We start from the raw sequence: 15605 nt of genomic DNA on the forward strand, positions 1-15605 counted from the left end.
CTCCAGACTTCCACGTTAGACCTTTGATGTTGCCAGAACGCTACTATGCTAGTCGTCTATACCCTGGTGGTGCTCTGTGGAGAGACTCTGTAGAGAGTTGTAGTAGGAGTTGATGACTACTGATCCCGGGATGATTCTTATTAACCCACATTTCTCTGACTGATGAAAGGGGAGAGAGGTGTTGAAATGGAGGTTATGCCTTCTTTTTTGTCTCCTGGCATCTTGCTCTCGTTCAGGCTCTCTTTCTCTCTCGTCTGGTTGAGTATTCTGTCTCCTCCTACTTTAAAGAGTTCATCTGTCTGCACCTACAGTAAGGATGGCTTGTCAGGATCCACTCACCCCTTCCCACCACTTCTCTCTCTAACCTCTCCTCCCTCCCACTTTTCCCCTCCCTCCTCTCCTCTCCCCTCCACTCTCTCTCCTCTCATTCCCGTGCCTTCCCTTGCCTTCCCTCCTCTCTCTCCCCATCCACCTCTTCTCCTCCCCTCCTCTACTTTCAACTTCCCTCTCTCTCTGTCTACCCTTTCCTCCCCCCACTCCTCTGCTCTAGGGCTGACAGGAGATGGACAGGTACTCCACTTCATCAGGATCCCAGCATCTTATCACTTTGCCTGTACTTATATCAGCCTCCTGTGTTTGACTTTTTATTCAGACTCTCCTGTTTACATGTTAGTCCTTTAGCAGACACTCTTATCCAGAGCTACATACAGTTAGCCATTATACTCAGTGTACTTATTGTCTGTGAAGGTGTTGTGTCCTGTGTGCTTGTATTACAAACAGAGAGGCCAGGAAGCAGCCATAAACCTGTGTAATTTCAGTCCTTTCCAAGGGCAATTAGTGTTATTTCATATATATTCATATATAGGCCTACATCAAGCTCACATTGGTGTAAGTTCAGCTATGCGATGCCTAAAATTAAGCAATAAGAGCCGAGGAGGTGTGGCATATAGCCAATATACCACGGCCAAGGGCTGTTCATATACACGACCCAACGCGGAGTGCCTGGAAACAGCCCTTAGCCGTGGTATATTGGCCATATACCACAAAGCCCTGAGGTGCCTTATTTTTTTATTATAAACTGGTTACCAACATAATTAGAGTATCAAGGTAAGACCCAGATGCAGACCTTGCCGAAGTAACAATGTTTATTACAGCAACAGGGGCAAAGGTACAGGACTGCAGGCAGGGTCAGGTTAGGCAGAGGTCGGTAATCCAGAGGTGGGGCAAAGGTACAGGATGGCAGGCAGGCTCAGGGGCAGGCAGAGTGGTCAGGCGGGTGGGTACAGGCTCAGGACAGGCAAGGGTCAAAAACCAGGAGGACGAGAAAAGAGAGACTGGGGAAAGCAGGAGCTGAGACAAAAACGCTGGTTGGCTTGACAAACTGAACAACAGACAATCAGAGAACACAGGTATAAATACACAGGGGATAATGGGCAAGATGGGTGACACCTGGAGGGGGGTGGAGACGATCACAAAGACAGGTGAAACAGATCAGGGTGTGACATAGAGCAGTAAATATACATGTTTTGTCGTACCCGTAATATACCACGGCTGTCAGCCAATCAGCATTCAGAGCTCGAACCACCCAGTTTATAATGTGTTGAAATTATTAGATTCCATCAGTAACGATTAAGTGCATGTGGTTTGTTTTAGTGAAATTATCTGGAGATTGATTCCCTCGGTGAGACCAGTATTTCATTGAAGGGTCATGTGAATGAATAGTTGTGTTACATAAGATATTGGCGATAAGCATCTCTAGTCGATCAATAAGCCCTTGGTATCCAAGGCTTCCAGCCTATCGGATCGCTACATGACCAGATCAGATGTAATCTCTGGGATTAATAGTCACCCCTGGAGTCCTTCCCCCAGCCCGCAAGACAGACAGGTTGTAGAATCTAATGCCAACATGACCACTGTTTTGCTCTCTAAACTAAGGCAGGTAGCCTAGCGGTTAACAGTGTTGTAACCAAAAGGTTGCTGGTTCGGATCCCAGAGACGACTAGGTGAAAAGTCTGTCAATGTGCCCTTGAGCAATGCATTTAACCCTAATTGCTCCTGTAATTTGCTCTGGATTAGAGTGTCTGCTAAAATGTAAATTCATGTGCTTTTGTAAATCCATCCTAAATGTAAATCCATCCTGCTTTTGTAGTATTAGAGCCTTATTCAGGCAGTATGGAAATAGAGGCAGGAGACAGATCAGGAGGAAACAGAACATGTGGAAGTAGGGATTGAACCCAGGACTATATCGAGCATCTAATAATGTGCTTACTGCCAGGAGTGTTCCCACTTGACCAGACATGCTCTCTAAATCAGAGCTTGTCTGACTGACTGCCAGTCTGCCACATGCCAGCAGATCAGATCAGTCATCACAGGGAACCTGGTCTGAGTGAGTTAATTCCTAGTGGAGCAAAGGGCCTCAACATTGCATCTCCAGTGATCCTTGTTCTGGCCTTTTTTTAATCTTCAGTCCTGGCCTGGGTATATTACTAGCCTAATTTACTGAAGGACACTGCTGTTACTGATGCTCCAGTGACCTTGTAATGTTACTGCACCTGTATAATGGCAACTTCACCGTACGTCGGTCTCGGCTTATTGTAAAGCACAACATGAAAAGACCCTATATGGTAAAGCTGACACACCAGTGGATAGGCCTAGATCACGTGTCAAACTTGTTCCACGGAGGGCCAAGTGTCTGCGGATTTTCGCTTCACCCTTGTACTTAATTGATGAATTAAGGTCACTAATTAGTAAAGAACTCCCCTAACCTGCTTGTCTAGGTCTTAGGTGAAAGGAGAACCCAGAAACCCGCTGATACTCTCCTGGCCTAGTTGATACCTGTATTTGTACTGTTATCCAATGCCCAATATATTGCATTCACTGACCGTAGGACAATCTGGATAAGAGATTTTGCTGAATTAACAAATGCATGTCTAACAGTTTAAACCTGTCTCATAGTCCAGCTACCTCTCTACCTTTTAACCACCCACATAGCTGTCCTACGTTCTAACTCTTGTCTTGACCATAACTTTGTTGTCAGAGGTCAATGTTATTATGGCAGCAGTGACACATGACACAGTCGTTGAGAATAGCATGGTGGTGGAAGAACCAAGACATTTTCCTGTGTGTGGATACGGTCTAGGGAATAGTCACTTCGTCTTAGTGCAGAGTGACTGAGGCTGAGCCTTCAAATCTCCAACTGGCCAGGTTTTGTCTGTGTTTTCAGGCTCAATGCCACCCAATGACACAGACTGTTGTATACTGTACAGGGCTTGCCTTGCACACACACCACCACGGATCCCACCCAAGTTTGGTACTGAGAAGTCAGTGAAGGGAACACTGAACACATCACCACACTTCACATCAGTCCACACTTCACCAGTAGCACCATCCCATGGTGTCCCAGAGTGAGGGACGGCCATTCCCTGCTCTCCAGCTGGGTTTGCTGGTGCTCCCTGTCACTCACACAGTACTCACACAGTATGGAGGATTAGCCTAAAAACACCTGCTGGGCCATCATAGTGGTCCATGATGTTTAGACAGACAGACACTTACCACCCGCAGAGTATACACATGCACATGTGCGAGCACACAAACACACACACACACCCACACACACACACGCTAGTACAACGGCACATACAAAGACAGGCATTTTCTGACTCAGACACGCACGCACACACACACACACACACACACACACACACACACACACACACACACACACACACACACACACACACACACACACACACACACACACACACACACACACACACACACACACACACACACACACACACACACACACACAGAGAGAGAGAGACAGTTCCTGGGCCTTTATTTCTGCCAAAGTGGTTTTCTCCTTCTTGGTTGTCCTCCAAGGCAGGGAGATGATTTGAGACAGACTCAGCACACATCACCTAGATGAGTCTGTGTGTGTGTGTGTGTGTGTGTGTGTGTGTGTGTGTGTGTGTGTGTGTGTGTGTGTGTGTGTGTGTGTGTGTGTGTGTGTGTGTGTGTGTGTGTGTGTGTGTGTGTGTGTGTGTGTGTGTGTGTGTGTGTGTGTGTGTGTGTGTGTGTGTGTGTGTGTGTGTGTTTCCTTTCTCCCTGGATAGGAACGGCTGGAGGAGGTGTCACAACTAACTGGCATGTTATTATCACATAATTATAGAATGTGTAAGAGTGCTCAGTGGTTAATGCTCAATGGGATACTGATACACACAGACAAACACACAGAGAAACAGACACACACACACGAAAAGCAATTAATACACTATAGTCAACTCATTGGGGCACTGGTATCCACTGACAGTGATGTCCCACATGACATACTGGATAAAAATGACTCCGACACCTGTCCAGACGAGAAAGAAACACACACCTATTTAGGCGAGGTGCTGGCTAGCGGAGTAGAAAACTTGAAAATAAAAGAGAGCCGCTCAGATGCAAAAATTTAATTACCAACGTTTCGACAGCCAAGCTGTCTTCATCAGGGTGTAACAAATGACATCTGTCCAAACACACACAGCTGCAATGTGTGTCAGATCAGGATATTGTTGTGGTAAGCAGGAAGTGAAGTGAGCAGCACCACCATGGTTTTAAAGATAGATGAAAGAAGCTTCTGGGCTGCAGCTCGTGTGTGTGTGTGTGTGTGTGTGTGTGTGTGTGTGTGTGTGTGTGTGTGTGTGTGTGTGTGTGTGTGTGTGTGTGTGCGTGCGTGCGTGCGTGCGTGCGTGCGTGCGTGCGTGCGTGCGTGCGTGCGTGCGTGCGTGCGTGTGTGTGTCAGCTCCTCTGATGCTGCTGCTGCTGCCTCACATTCTACGTTCTAGGCACTTTGCTACTCCATTCTCCACCCTCCCTACTACCTACCAAGGGGGTTGTCACAAATGGAAACTGGCTGGCTTCTAAAATAAGTAACGTGTGCCGTCGGTGACTGTGCTGCTTTTAGGCTCTGTCTCTCCAAGGTAGCTATGATGACTGAGGATGCAGAGATGCGTGTGTCGAGGATGGGATAGGGTCCTTTGGAATGGAAGACATAGGAATATATTCTAGAGGCTGAAAGCAAGTTTAGAACTAGGTAAGAATGTGCTTCTGTGATATTTTCTGACTTCTATTTCTGTGGAAATAGTTGTGTGATCTTTTCAGTTCTTCAGAGTTGTCTGTAGTTTGACATGAGATGTGTAGTTTGGCAGGAGATGTGTAGTTTGACATGAGATGTGTGATTTCGACTGTCCTGGTTGGTCTTGTATTTGTGCAGTTTTGTCATGGTGGAAAATGTTGTGTAATGTTGTCATTCAGCTCGGCTTTTTTTACACTATCAAATACATCTAGAAGTATCTCCCGATATCTCTCGATTTCTCTCCCTCCCCCACCCCCTTGGGCTGGGAATTGCCAGGGACCTCACGGTATGGTTTTATCATGATACTTAGGTGCCGATACAATGTTTATTGTGATTCTCACGATTCTATAAGTATTGCTGAAAACAAATTGGCTTCCTATTGAAAAAGAAGATGGAGAACAGGCTATGAAGGAAAAATACTGGAGTTTTGGTGCAGGTACAGCCAACGAACGCAAAAATAAGACTGCAATATTGTCAAAATTATACGATACAATATATTTTTCCCCCATCACTACCTCATAGAAGACAGAAATACTAGTTTCAGCTGTTTCTGCTGGTTTGTTTATTTGACTCTATTGAATCCACTTATTGATGGAATTGTATCTCTCTCTTCTTGCTCCAGGCCAGGACTGTCTGGGTATCTGGATGCTGTAATCTCTAGACTAGACACACTGTTGTTCTTCACTGAAGACAGACTGTGAAGAAACCAAAGAGGCTGTGTGTTTGGGATGGAGCCAATGACCAGGAGGCTAAACTGAAGGAGAACAAGGCCACCGAGATTGGATTCAAATGGGGTAAGTTTAGACTGCTACTGGGCTTAACGGGTGGTGATCAGAAGGTTACCGACATGATAGTTCACTGGAATATGATGCTTGAGGTTGTTGTGTAACCTCCTGAGAGCTAGACACACACACTGACTCATCTCGGTGATCACACACACACACAAACACACACACACACACACACACACACACACACACACACACACACACACACACACACACACACACACACACACACACACACACACACACACACACACACACACACACACACACACACACACACACACACACACACACACACTCATCTAGGTGATTCAACACACACACACACTTCAACCAACACTGAAAGGAAGTCACCTTCCAGCAAAAACAAAACTTTCCCATATTGTTTACGGACGAGCTCCTCTCTCTTATTAACTGGGGCCCTCTTCTCCTCACAGAGGATCAGTATGACTGATTTACTATGGGGTCAGAGGAGATGAAATACACCCTGGTTAGTGGCAGTGACAGTAGGAGCAGAGAGAGCAGGGCAAGTCGAGGCCCTAATAAAGCCTGCCTCAATGTGTGCCTTTAGATTAGCTGTAATTCAATCAGAAAGGGAGAGAAGCTTCAGAGACATTGGTTCTCACACACACGTACGCCACACATGTACACACACACACACATACACACACACACACACACACACCTCTCACACGCTTATCAGACACACGCTCTTAATGCAAATTAAGTCTGTATATTCACATTTTTTTCTTAGAAAAGCGAGAGAACACAACCCGGGGCAAAAAGGGCTTTCACAAGAATGATTGACAACCTCCAGCGCTGAAAGGATCCACTTGCCTGCGTACATTTAGATGCAGAGATAAATACCAGAGCCCTTGTCAAGGCACGCAGCTCATTCAATCCAGCCTAGCGGAGTTTTAAATTAAACCTGAATATCATTCTTTTACCTCCAGCATGTTAAGAATATTAATATACTTATTATCTACCATCAAACTAAGCTATTGTTTTTCTCTAGCGCCATAGAGCCAGCTGGTAAGAGAGGAGGGGTGCATTGCTAAATAAACCTCATCGTATTGCATTCATCTATGCATCAGGGAGGGATGAGGGATGATGATTCTGCCTAACGCAGCCCTGTTTTATAACTAAGTGCTGTCTGTCTCTTGACCCTAATTCGTGCTGAAGATTACAGAGAGGTAGCTAGCTATATGTATGGCCCTGTCCTGGCCCCCAGCCATGCAATTTGTACTAATTACAGCGATAGAGAGAGGAGTTAGTCCACTACGCAGCACTATTGCTCTCTTTCATTCTTTCTCCTCTCTCTCTCTCTCTCTTTCTCTCTCTCTCTCTCTCTCTCTCTCTCTCTCTCTCTCTCTCTCTCTCTCTCTCTCTCTCTCTCTCTCTCTCTCTCTCTCTCTCTCTCTCTCTCTCTCTCTCTCTCTCTCTCTCTCTCTCTCTCTCTCTCTCTCGTCTCCTCCTAATCCACTGCTCCTCTCTGCAAAGTGGCAGTCTTTATTACTGTCCGTTCAGATTCATGTTTTATTTTCCTCCTCTCCTTTTTCATCATGGCCCAAGCGGATAGAGAGAGAGGGAAATAAATCCCTTCTTTTATTCATTGCTGCGGAGCGAAAATGAACGTGATTGTTCAAGTTAAGGGAAGAAAGCACGCATCAGGGACAATGAACTTGTTTGGAGGAGGGGACAGTGGTTATCCACATGGCCAAAACCACACTATCAACATCAGTGTTGTAGTACTCGAGTCCTGTCTCCAGACCACAGATTGAGTGTTCTCGGACAATGAGGACTCATAATTTCTTCCCTAGTGCAGCTGAGACTAGCGGAGTGAAAAACTCATTATTATCAGCTCCCATTCAGTAAGAGCATACGGATTTCCTTGATTCACTGGTAGGGAAGAGTGGGGAAAATAGTAAGTAAGTCTCCACTATTAGTAAGGGGAGACTGGAGGAAGTTGTAACATATTTAGTATTGTTTTCTAGTATAGACCTGTTTGGGTTAGGGATCATTAGTAGAGTGGCTCTCTATTTCCCTCAGCATTCTGACTGTCTAAAGAATCCATATGTTGTTCTGAAATATCAAAACAGAAATATTGGACATTTTGAACTTTAATTATGATGGCGATTTGACACAATTACAATCGTGGTCTTGAATTGGACTTTTTCTGGTCTCGGTCTTGGTCTTGGTCTTGACTCAGTCTCACCCCTCTCCCGGGCTTGGTCTTGACTCAGTCTCACCCCCCTCCCGGTCTTTGTCTTGACTCAGTCTCACCCCCCTCCCGGGCTTGGTCTTGACTCAGTCTCACCCCCCTCCCGGTCTTTGTCTTGACTCAGTCTCACCCCCTCCCGGTCTTGGTCTTGACTCAGTCCCACCCCCCACCCAGTCTTTGTCTTGACTCGGTCTCACCCCCTCCCGGTCTTGGTCTTGACTCGGTCTCACCCCCTCCCGGTCTTGGTCTTGACTCGGTCTCACCCCCTCCCAGTCTTGGTCTTGACTTGGTCTCCCCCCCGGTCTTGATCTTGACACGGTCTCACCCCCTCCCGGTCTTGGTCTTGACTCGGTCTCACCCCTTCCCGGTCTTGGTCTTGACTCGGACTCGATTTGCTCCAGTCTTGGTCTTGACTCGGTCTCACCCCCTCCCAGTCTTGGTCTTGACTCGGTCTCACCCCCTCCCGGTCTTGGTCTTGACTCGGTCTCACCCCCTCCCGGTCTTGGTCTTGACTTGGTCTCACCCCCTCCCGGTCTTGGTCTTGACACGGTCTCACCCCTCCCGGTCTTGGTCTTGACTCGGTCTCACCCCCTCCCGTTCTTGGTCTTGACTCGGTCTCACCCCTCCCGGTCTTGGTCTTGAATCGGTCTCATCCCCTCCCAGTCTTGGTCTTGACTCGGTCTCACCCCCTCCCGGTCTTGGTCTTGACTCGGTCTCACCCCCTCCCGGTCTTGGTCTTGACTCGGACTCGATTTGCTCCAGTCTTGGTCTTGACTCGGTCTCACCCCCTCCCGGTCTTGGTCTTGACTCGGTCTCACCCCCTCCCGGTCTTGGTCTCGACTCGGTCTCACCCCCTCCCGGTCTTGGTCTTGACTCGGACTCGATTTGCTCCAGTCTTGGTCTTGACTCGGTCTCACCCCCTCCCGGTCTTGGTCTTGACTCGGTCTCACCCCCCGGTCTTGGTCTTGACTCGGTCTCACCCCCTCCCGGTCTTAGTCTTGACTCGGTCTCACCCCCTCCCGGTCTTGGTCTTGACTCGGTCTCACCCCCTCCCGGTCTTGGTCTCGACTCGGTCTCAACCCCTCCCGGTCTTGGTCTTGACTCGGACTCGATTTGCTCCAGTCTTGGTCTTGACTCGGTCTCACCCCTTCCCGGTCTTGGTCTTGACTCGGTCTCACCCCCTCCCGGTCTTGGTCTTGACTCGGTCTCACCCCCTCCCGGTCTTGGTCTTGACTCGGACTCGATTTGCTCCGGTCTTGGTCTTGAATCGGTCTCCCTATAGGTGGTCTCGAACACAACACTGATCAACATTTCACAGAAGCTCATTTCACAGAAGCTCAAAATGTTTTGGAAAATAATTTTTTATCTCATTCATAACATTTGCTGTATGTACAGTGTGGAATGTATTTGCTATTTCAAGGATTATATCCACAATCCTCAGTGTCTGTCCTTCAAATGAAATTCCTGAAATGTGTTAGAACAGCTCATGTATAGCTGCACTGTGGCAGTGTGCGTGCGTGCGTGCGTGCGTGTGTGTGTGTGTGTGCGTGTGTGCGTGCGTGTGTGCATGTGTGCGTGTGTGTGCATGCATGCGTATGTATGTGCGTGCATCCGTGCCTCTCCTTGCTCATTCTCCTGTGTCTCCTCTCTGTCCTTTAGGGCCAGTTTCCCAGAGCCTCTCTCTGCAGTATGGTGGCTCATACTGCAGCCATGCCGGACGTGAAGGCCCCTCCGCCATGTGATTACCCCTCAGCGGGCTGCTCCCCCGGCCACGGCCCTGCGGGCTACACCTGCACCGCTGGTCTCACCATGGACCTGGAGCCCTGCCTCAGCCTCACCGACCTGCCCCTTCCCCAACCCCTTTCTGGCTTCAGAGGCCACAGTGTACCTCCCTACCCTCCTTACCCAGGCCAGTGCCCCGTCATGCCCCGGTGTAACAGCAGTGCCCTGTTGACTAATCTTGGCCTTCATTACTGCTCCACTAACAGTGTGCAGCACCCACCCAGGGGGCCTGACTCTGGGCTGGGGTTAGGGTCAGGGTTAGGCCTGGAGCCGGACCACGCAGGGCCCTGTGTGAACATTAACCCAGACAGCGGGACTAGACTCTACCGCAGCATGGAGAACCTGAACTGGAGTAATTCTGTGTCTGAACCAGGCCTCTACTCCACCCCCTATAGTGCCCCCCACAGGGGCAGCATGGACAGTGAGTTCATCTTCCGCTGCACTGCCACCAGCCACTGGTACGATGGGCCCCCGGTGGGGACAGGGCCCCAAGGCTACAGACCTGAGACCCTTGCCTTCTACCCCAATGCTCGTCTGGGGGGAGGTCTGGGGAGGAAGGAGCTGCCCCTCTTCCCCCAGTGGCTGTTCCCCGGCGTGGATGACTGGGGGGTGAACGCTACCACCACCGCCAGGAAGGGGTTAAGGGAGAAGCTCCGCCTCCAGAGTGCCCGGGCAGCGGCAGAACCCCTAAAGCCTCTTCGACCGCAGATAACCCCAGGCAGTACCACTCCCATCCTGGGGGGGTGCTCAGAGAGGGACTCATCGCCCTACCAGGGGTACGTTGGGAAACCCCTGTGTGTCCGGCGCATCACCAGCCCGGAGGAAATCAAGAAAGAGGTTCTGAGACGCATACAGCTCCGCCGGCAGAACAGCACCCCAAACCTGACCCTCCACGCCTCCTCTGAGACCCCTCAGACCCCGGACATGACCAAGTCCTACACCACAGAGTCCATCTCTGTCGCTGGGAGTTGTGCAGAGATAATAGCCGAACGCAAGAAACCCCCCATGGGCCGCCTGCACATCCCCACCTTTGAGGAGTTTAAGAGAATGAGGCAGAGAGAGGGAGAGGGTGGACAGACAGAGAGCCAGGGTAATGTCACTACAGTAACAGCTTCAATAGACCAACAGCCAGAGCCTGGTACTGGCAGTCAGACCCCAGGGACAGGCAGAGACTGTAAGACTCAGACAGCTCTATTGGGAAGGAGAGACTCTCAGTCTCCCACTGTGGGACTGATGGAGGAGGAGAGGGAGAGCAGTGAGAGGATAGGCAGTGGAGAGATGGGGAGCTGTGAGGGGACAAGCAGTGGAGAGGCCAGGCAGAGTGACAGCTCCCCTGGGGCTCCACCACCCTGTCATCCAGACTTAAGAGCAGAGGAGAGGGTGATGGTGGTTACGCCAGCTCCCACAGCCAGTGCTACTAACTCAGCCACTCTCATCTTTACCGGACCCACTCCCCAGCCAACAACCAGTATTCAGACCACAGTCTCTACCATGGCTATATGTACCGGCCCTACTCCCCGCTCTCCCCTCCAGCCCTCCAGTCAGACGCAGGGGGAGGGGACCATGGACCATGCCCAGGCCCAAGTCAGCAGCCCCAGTGTGGAGATCAGTGTGCCGGGGGCCTCCTTAGTCCCCTTCCCTCCTCCACGCAGGGAGAGTGCTGAGGGTCCCTCCAGCTGCTGCCCAGCCCTGCTCCTGGACAGGACTGATCTCTCCAGCTACGGAGCCAAGATCTACAAGATGAAGGATGGCTTTATCGGATCAGCCCTGGACCTCATCAAGAAGAGGTTAGTAAGAAGGTAGAGTTAGGGGTAGTTGTCATGATCAACACGATCATCAATGGGCTTCAGTATTACACCAGATTGTACATTGCTCTGAGCTGTTTATCTATCTCAGTTTGACTCGTTATCTTGCCCTACTTTGTGGAAGTTATATGCATACTCAGATGAAAGGTACAATTCTAAATTAAATGCAATATTGTACCGTAGCCATGTAAAGAAAGGATTAACTAGAAAATCAATTTATGTAGTAGTTTGTCAATCTGTGTAGCCTTCATTTAAGATGAACATACTCTTGACAAAAAGCTTGTTTTGAAATCTTGTAAAGCTCTTTGATGGCTAAATTGAATCTCATGGGTCCCAGCAAACATGACCCCATTGGCCCATGTGGGTATTCGGTGGGCAAGGTGGGCACGGGTTAGCCCACAACAAGCCCACATCAGAGCCCAACACAGGCTAGCCCACACCAGCCCAACACGGGCCATCCCACACCATCCCAACAGGGGCTAGCCCACACCAAGCCCAGCTAGAGGCGGGGGCTCATTAGAATAGTTGGGAGCGTGGAATGCACACAGTTCTTTTTGTGCAACCGTTACTCAGTTTGCTCTGTTTAAGTGTTCTGTTGTGTGATGCCCAATTTTTCTTTAGCTTGTACACTGCCAATGATAAAGTCTTTAAAAATACTTAAATAAGTGCATGTGATATGTGAGAAACGTAACATTTTCTCTTGTAAAAAATATACTGAACAGAAATATTAACGCACCATGCAACAATTTCAATGATTTTACTGAGTTACAGTTCATATAAGGAAATCAGTCAATTGAAATAAATTCATTAGGCCCTAATCTATGGATTTCACATGACTGGGCAATGGTGAAGCCATGGGTGGGCCAGGGAGGACATAAGCCCACCCACTGGGAAGCAAGGCCCAGTCAATCAGAATAAGTTTTCCCCACAAAAGAGCATTATTACAGACAGGAAGAATCCTCAGTATCACCAGCTGTCTGGGTGGCTGGTCTCAGACAATCCCACAGGTGAAGAAGCCAGATGTAGAGGCCCTGGGCTGGCGTGGTTACATGTGGTCAGTGGTTATGATGCCGGTTGGATGTACAGCCAAATTCTCTAGAACGATGTTGGAGGCGGCTTATGATAGAGAAATTAACATTAAATGATCTGGCAACAGCTATGGTGGACATTCCTACAGTCAGCATGCCAATTGCACGCCCCCTCAAAACTTTAGACTGTGGTATTGTGTTGTGTCACCAAACTGCACATTTTACAGTGGCGTTTTGTCCCCAGCACAAAGGTGCATCTGTGTAATGATCATGCTGTTTAATCAGCTTCCTGATATGCCACACGTGTCAGGTGGATGGATTATCATGGCAAAGGAGAAATGCTCACTTACAGGGATGTAAACAAATTTGTGCACAAAATTGGAGAGAAATATGCTTTTTGTGCATTTGAAACATTTCTGGGATCTTTTATTTCAGCTCATGAAACCAACACTTTACATGTTGCGTTTATATTTTTGCTCAGTATACATATACAGTGGGGAGAACAAGTATTTGATACACTGCCGATTTTGCAGGTTTTCCTACTTACAAAGCGTGTAGAGGTCTGTCATTTTTATCATAGGTACACTTCAACTGTGAGAGATGGAATCTAAAACAAAAATCCAGAAAATCACATTGTATGATTTTTAAGTCATTAATTTGCATTTTATTGCATGACAAAAGTATTTGATACATTAGATAAGCAGAACTTAATATTTGGTACAGAAACCTTTGTTTGCAATTACAGTGATCATACGTTTCCTGTAGTTCTTGACCAGGTTTGCACACACTGCAGCAGATATTTTGGTCCACTCCTCCATACAGACCTTCTCCAGATCCTTCAGGTTTCGGGGCTGTCGCTGGGCAATACGGACTTTCAGCCCCCTCCAAAGATTTTCTATTGGGTTCAGGTCTGGAGACTGGCTAGGCCACTCCAGGACCTTGAGATGCTTCTTACGGAGCCACTCCTTAGTAGCCCTGGCTGTGTGTTTCGAGTCGTTGTAATGCTGGAAGACCCAGCCACAACCCATTTTCAATGCTCTTACTGAGGGAAGGAGGTTGTTGGCCAAGATCTCGCGATATATGGCCCCATCCATCCTCCCCTCAATACGGTGCAGTCGTCCTGTCCCCTTTGCAGAAAAGCATCCCCAAAGAATAATGATCCCACCTCCATGCTTCACGGTTGGTATGGTGTTCTTGGGGTTGTATTCATTCTTCTTCTTCCTCCAAACACGGCAAGTGGAGTTTAGTCCAAAAAGCTCTATTTTAATCTCATCTGACCACATGACCTTCTCCCATTCCTCCTCTGGATCATCCAGATGGTCATTGGCAAATTTCAGACGGGCCTGGACATGCACTGGCTTGAGCAGGAGGACCTTGCGTGCGCTGCAGGATTTTAATCCATGACGGCGTAGTGTGTTACTAACGGTTTTCTTTGAGACTGTGGTCCCAGCTCTCTTCAGGTCATTGACCAGGTCATGCCGTGTAGTTCTGGGCTGATCCCTCACCTTCCTCATGATCATTGATGCCCCACGAGGTGAGATCTTGCATGGAGCCCCAGACTGAGGGTGATTGACCGTCATCTTGAACTTCTTCCATTTTCTAATAATTGCACCAACAGTTGTTGCCTTCTCACCAAGCTGCTTGCCTATTGTCCTGTAGCCCATCCCAGCCTTGTGCAGGTCTACAATTTAACCCTGATGTCCTTACACAGCTCTCTGGTCTTGGCCATTGTGGAGAGGTTGGAGTCTGTTTCATTGAGTGTGTGGACAGGTGTCTTTTATACAGGTAACGAGTTCAAACAGGTGCAGTTAATACAGGTAATGAGTGGAGAACAGGAGGGCTTCTTAAAGAAAAACTAACAGGTCTGTGAGAGCCGTAATTCTTACTGGTTGGTTGGTGATCAAATACTTATGTCATGCAATAAAATACAAATGAATTACTTAAAAGTCATACAATGTGATTTTTTGGATTTTTGTTTTAGATTCTGTCTCTCATAGTTTAAGTGTACATATGATAAACATTACAGACCTCTACATGCTTTGTAAGTAGGAAAATCTGCAAAATCGGCAGTGTATCAAAAACTTGTTCTCCCCACTGTGTGATAGTAACAACTTTGTTGTCTTTCTGATACACTCTATCATGTTCCCTTTAAGACTTGAAAATAATGCAATTCATGCATTGAATTAAACTGTAATAAATGTATTAAATTAATTCATATTAAATAGAAAAAGGGCATCGTCCCAATGTGGGCAGCCTACATGGGGCCAATATTTTAGCGCACATTGGTCTCCCATCGTGCCAATGTGGGCATGTTTGCTGGGAAAAGATGGGTATATTTCAGACAAAGTGAGTGTTGCCTTCACCAGATATGGGCTGGCCACCCTGGGCAAATGCCTTGGGGGCCAACGTGGAGCCGATGAGCAAAGGCTCATTGGCCCAATGTTGGCAGCCTACATAAGGCCAATATTTTAGCCCACAGACTTCAGTCTGGTGTGGTTTGGCAAATCAAGGAGAGACGTAAAGCCTGCTTTACATTACTGGTTATTGACAAAAATGGTTTAAATTACATATTTTGTCAATAACCAGTTAGGATTCTACAACCATGTCTCAGGACAAGATGCAGTGGACTAGAGAAGAGTTATAGGACTGTACGTGTCAGTGGTGACCATGAGAGAAATGGATAGCCTTGTATTCTTCTCTCTCTCTCTCTCATGTCACAAATGGCTGTCTCCCTGACAGTCAAAGTCAGGGTTCTCCTCTGTGCATGTTCCCACCCATAGATATCACTGTGTCCTTCACCTCTCTCAGAGAGTACTATAGAGGTGATGATGGATGATACAGACTGCGGACTGAACTGCATGA

At 48.0% G+C, this 15605-nt stretch overlaps 1 protein-coding gene across 2 annotated transcripts in view; it reads left to right on the plus strand.

Moving 5' to 3' along the window:
* Positions 1-15605, plus strand: part of LOC124043997 — a 73809-nt gene that overhangs the window by 40714 nt on the left and 17490 nt on the right. For both annotated transcript variants that reach the window (XM_046363237.1, XM_046363236.1), the window contains exons 2-3: positions 5742-5913; positions 9788-11697. In XM_046363237.1, coding sequence (XP_046219193.1) covers positions 9818-11697 — 1880 coding nt within the window. In that variant the 5' untranslated portion in view covers positions 5742-5913; positions 9788-9817. The remainder of the gene's footprint in view (positions 1-5741; positions 5914-9787; positions 11698-15605) is intronic.

This window comes from Oncorhynchus gorbuscha, linkage group LG09, assembly GCF_021184085.1.
Source record: "Oncorhynchus gorbuscha isolate QuinsamMale2020 ecotype Even-year linkage group LG09, OgorEven_v1.0, whole genome shotgun sequence".
NCBI lineage: Eukaryota > Metazoa > Chordata > Actinopteri > Salmoniformes > Salmonidae > Oncorhynchus > Oncorhynchus gorbuscha.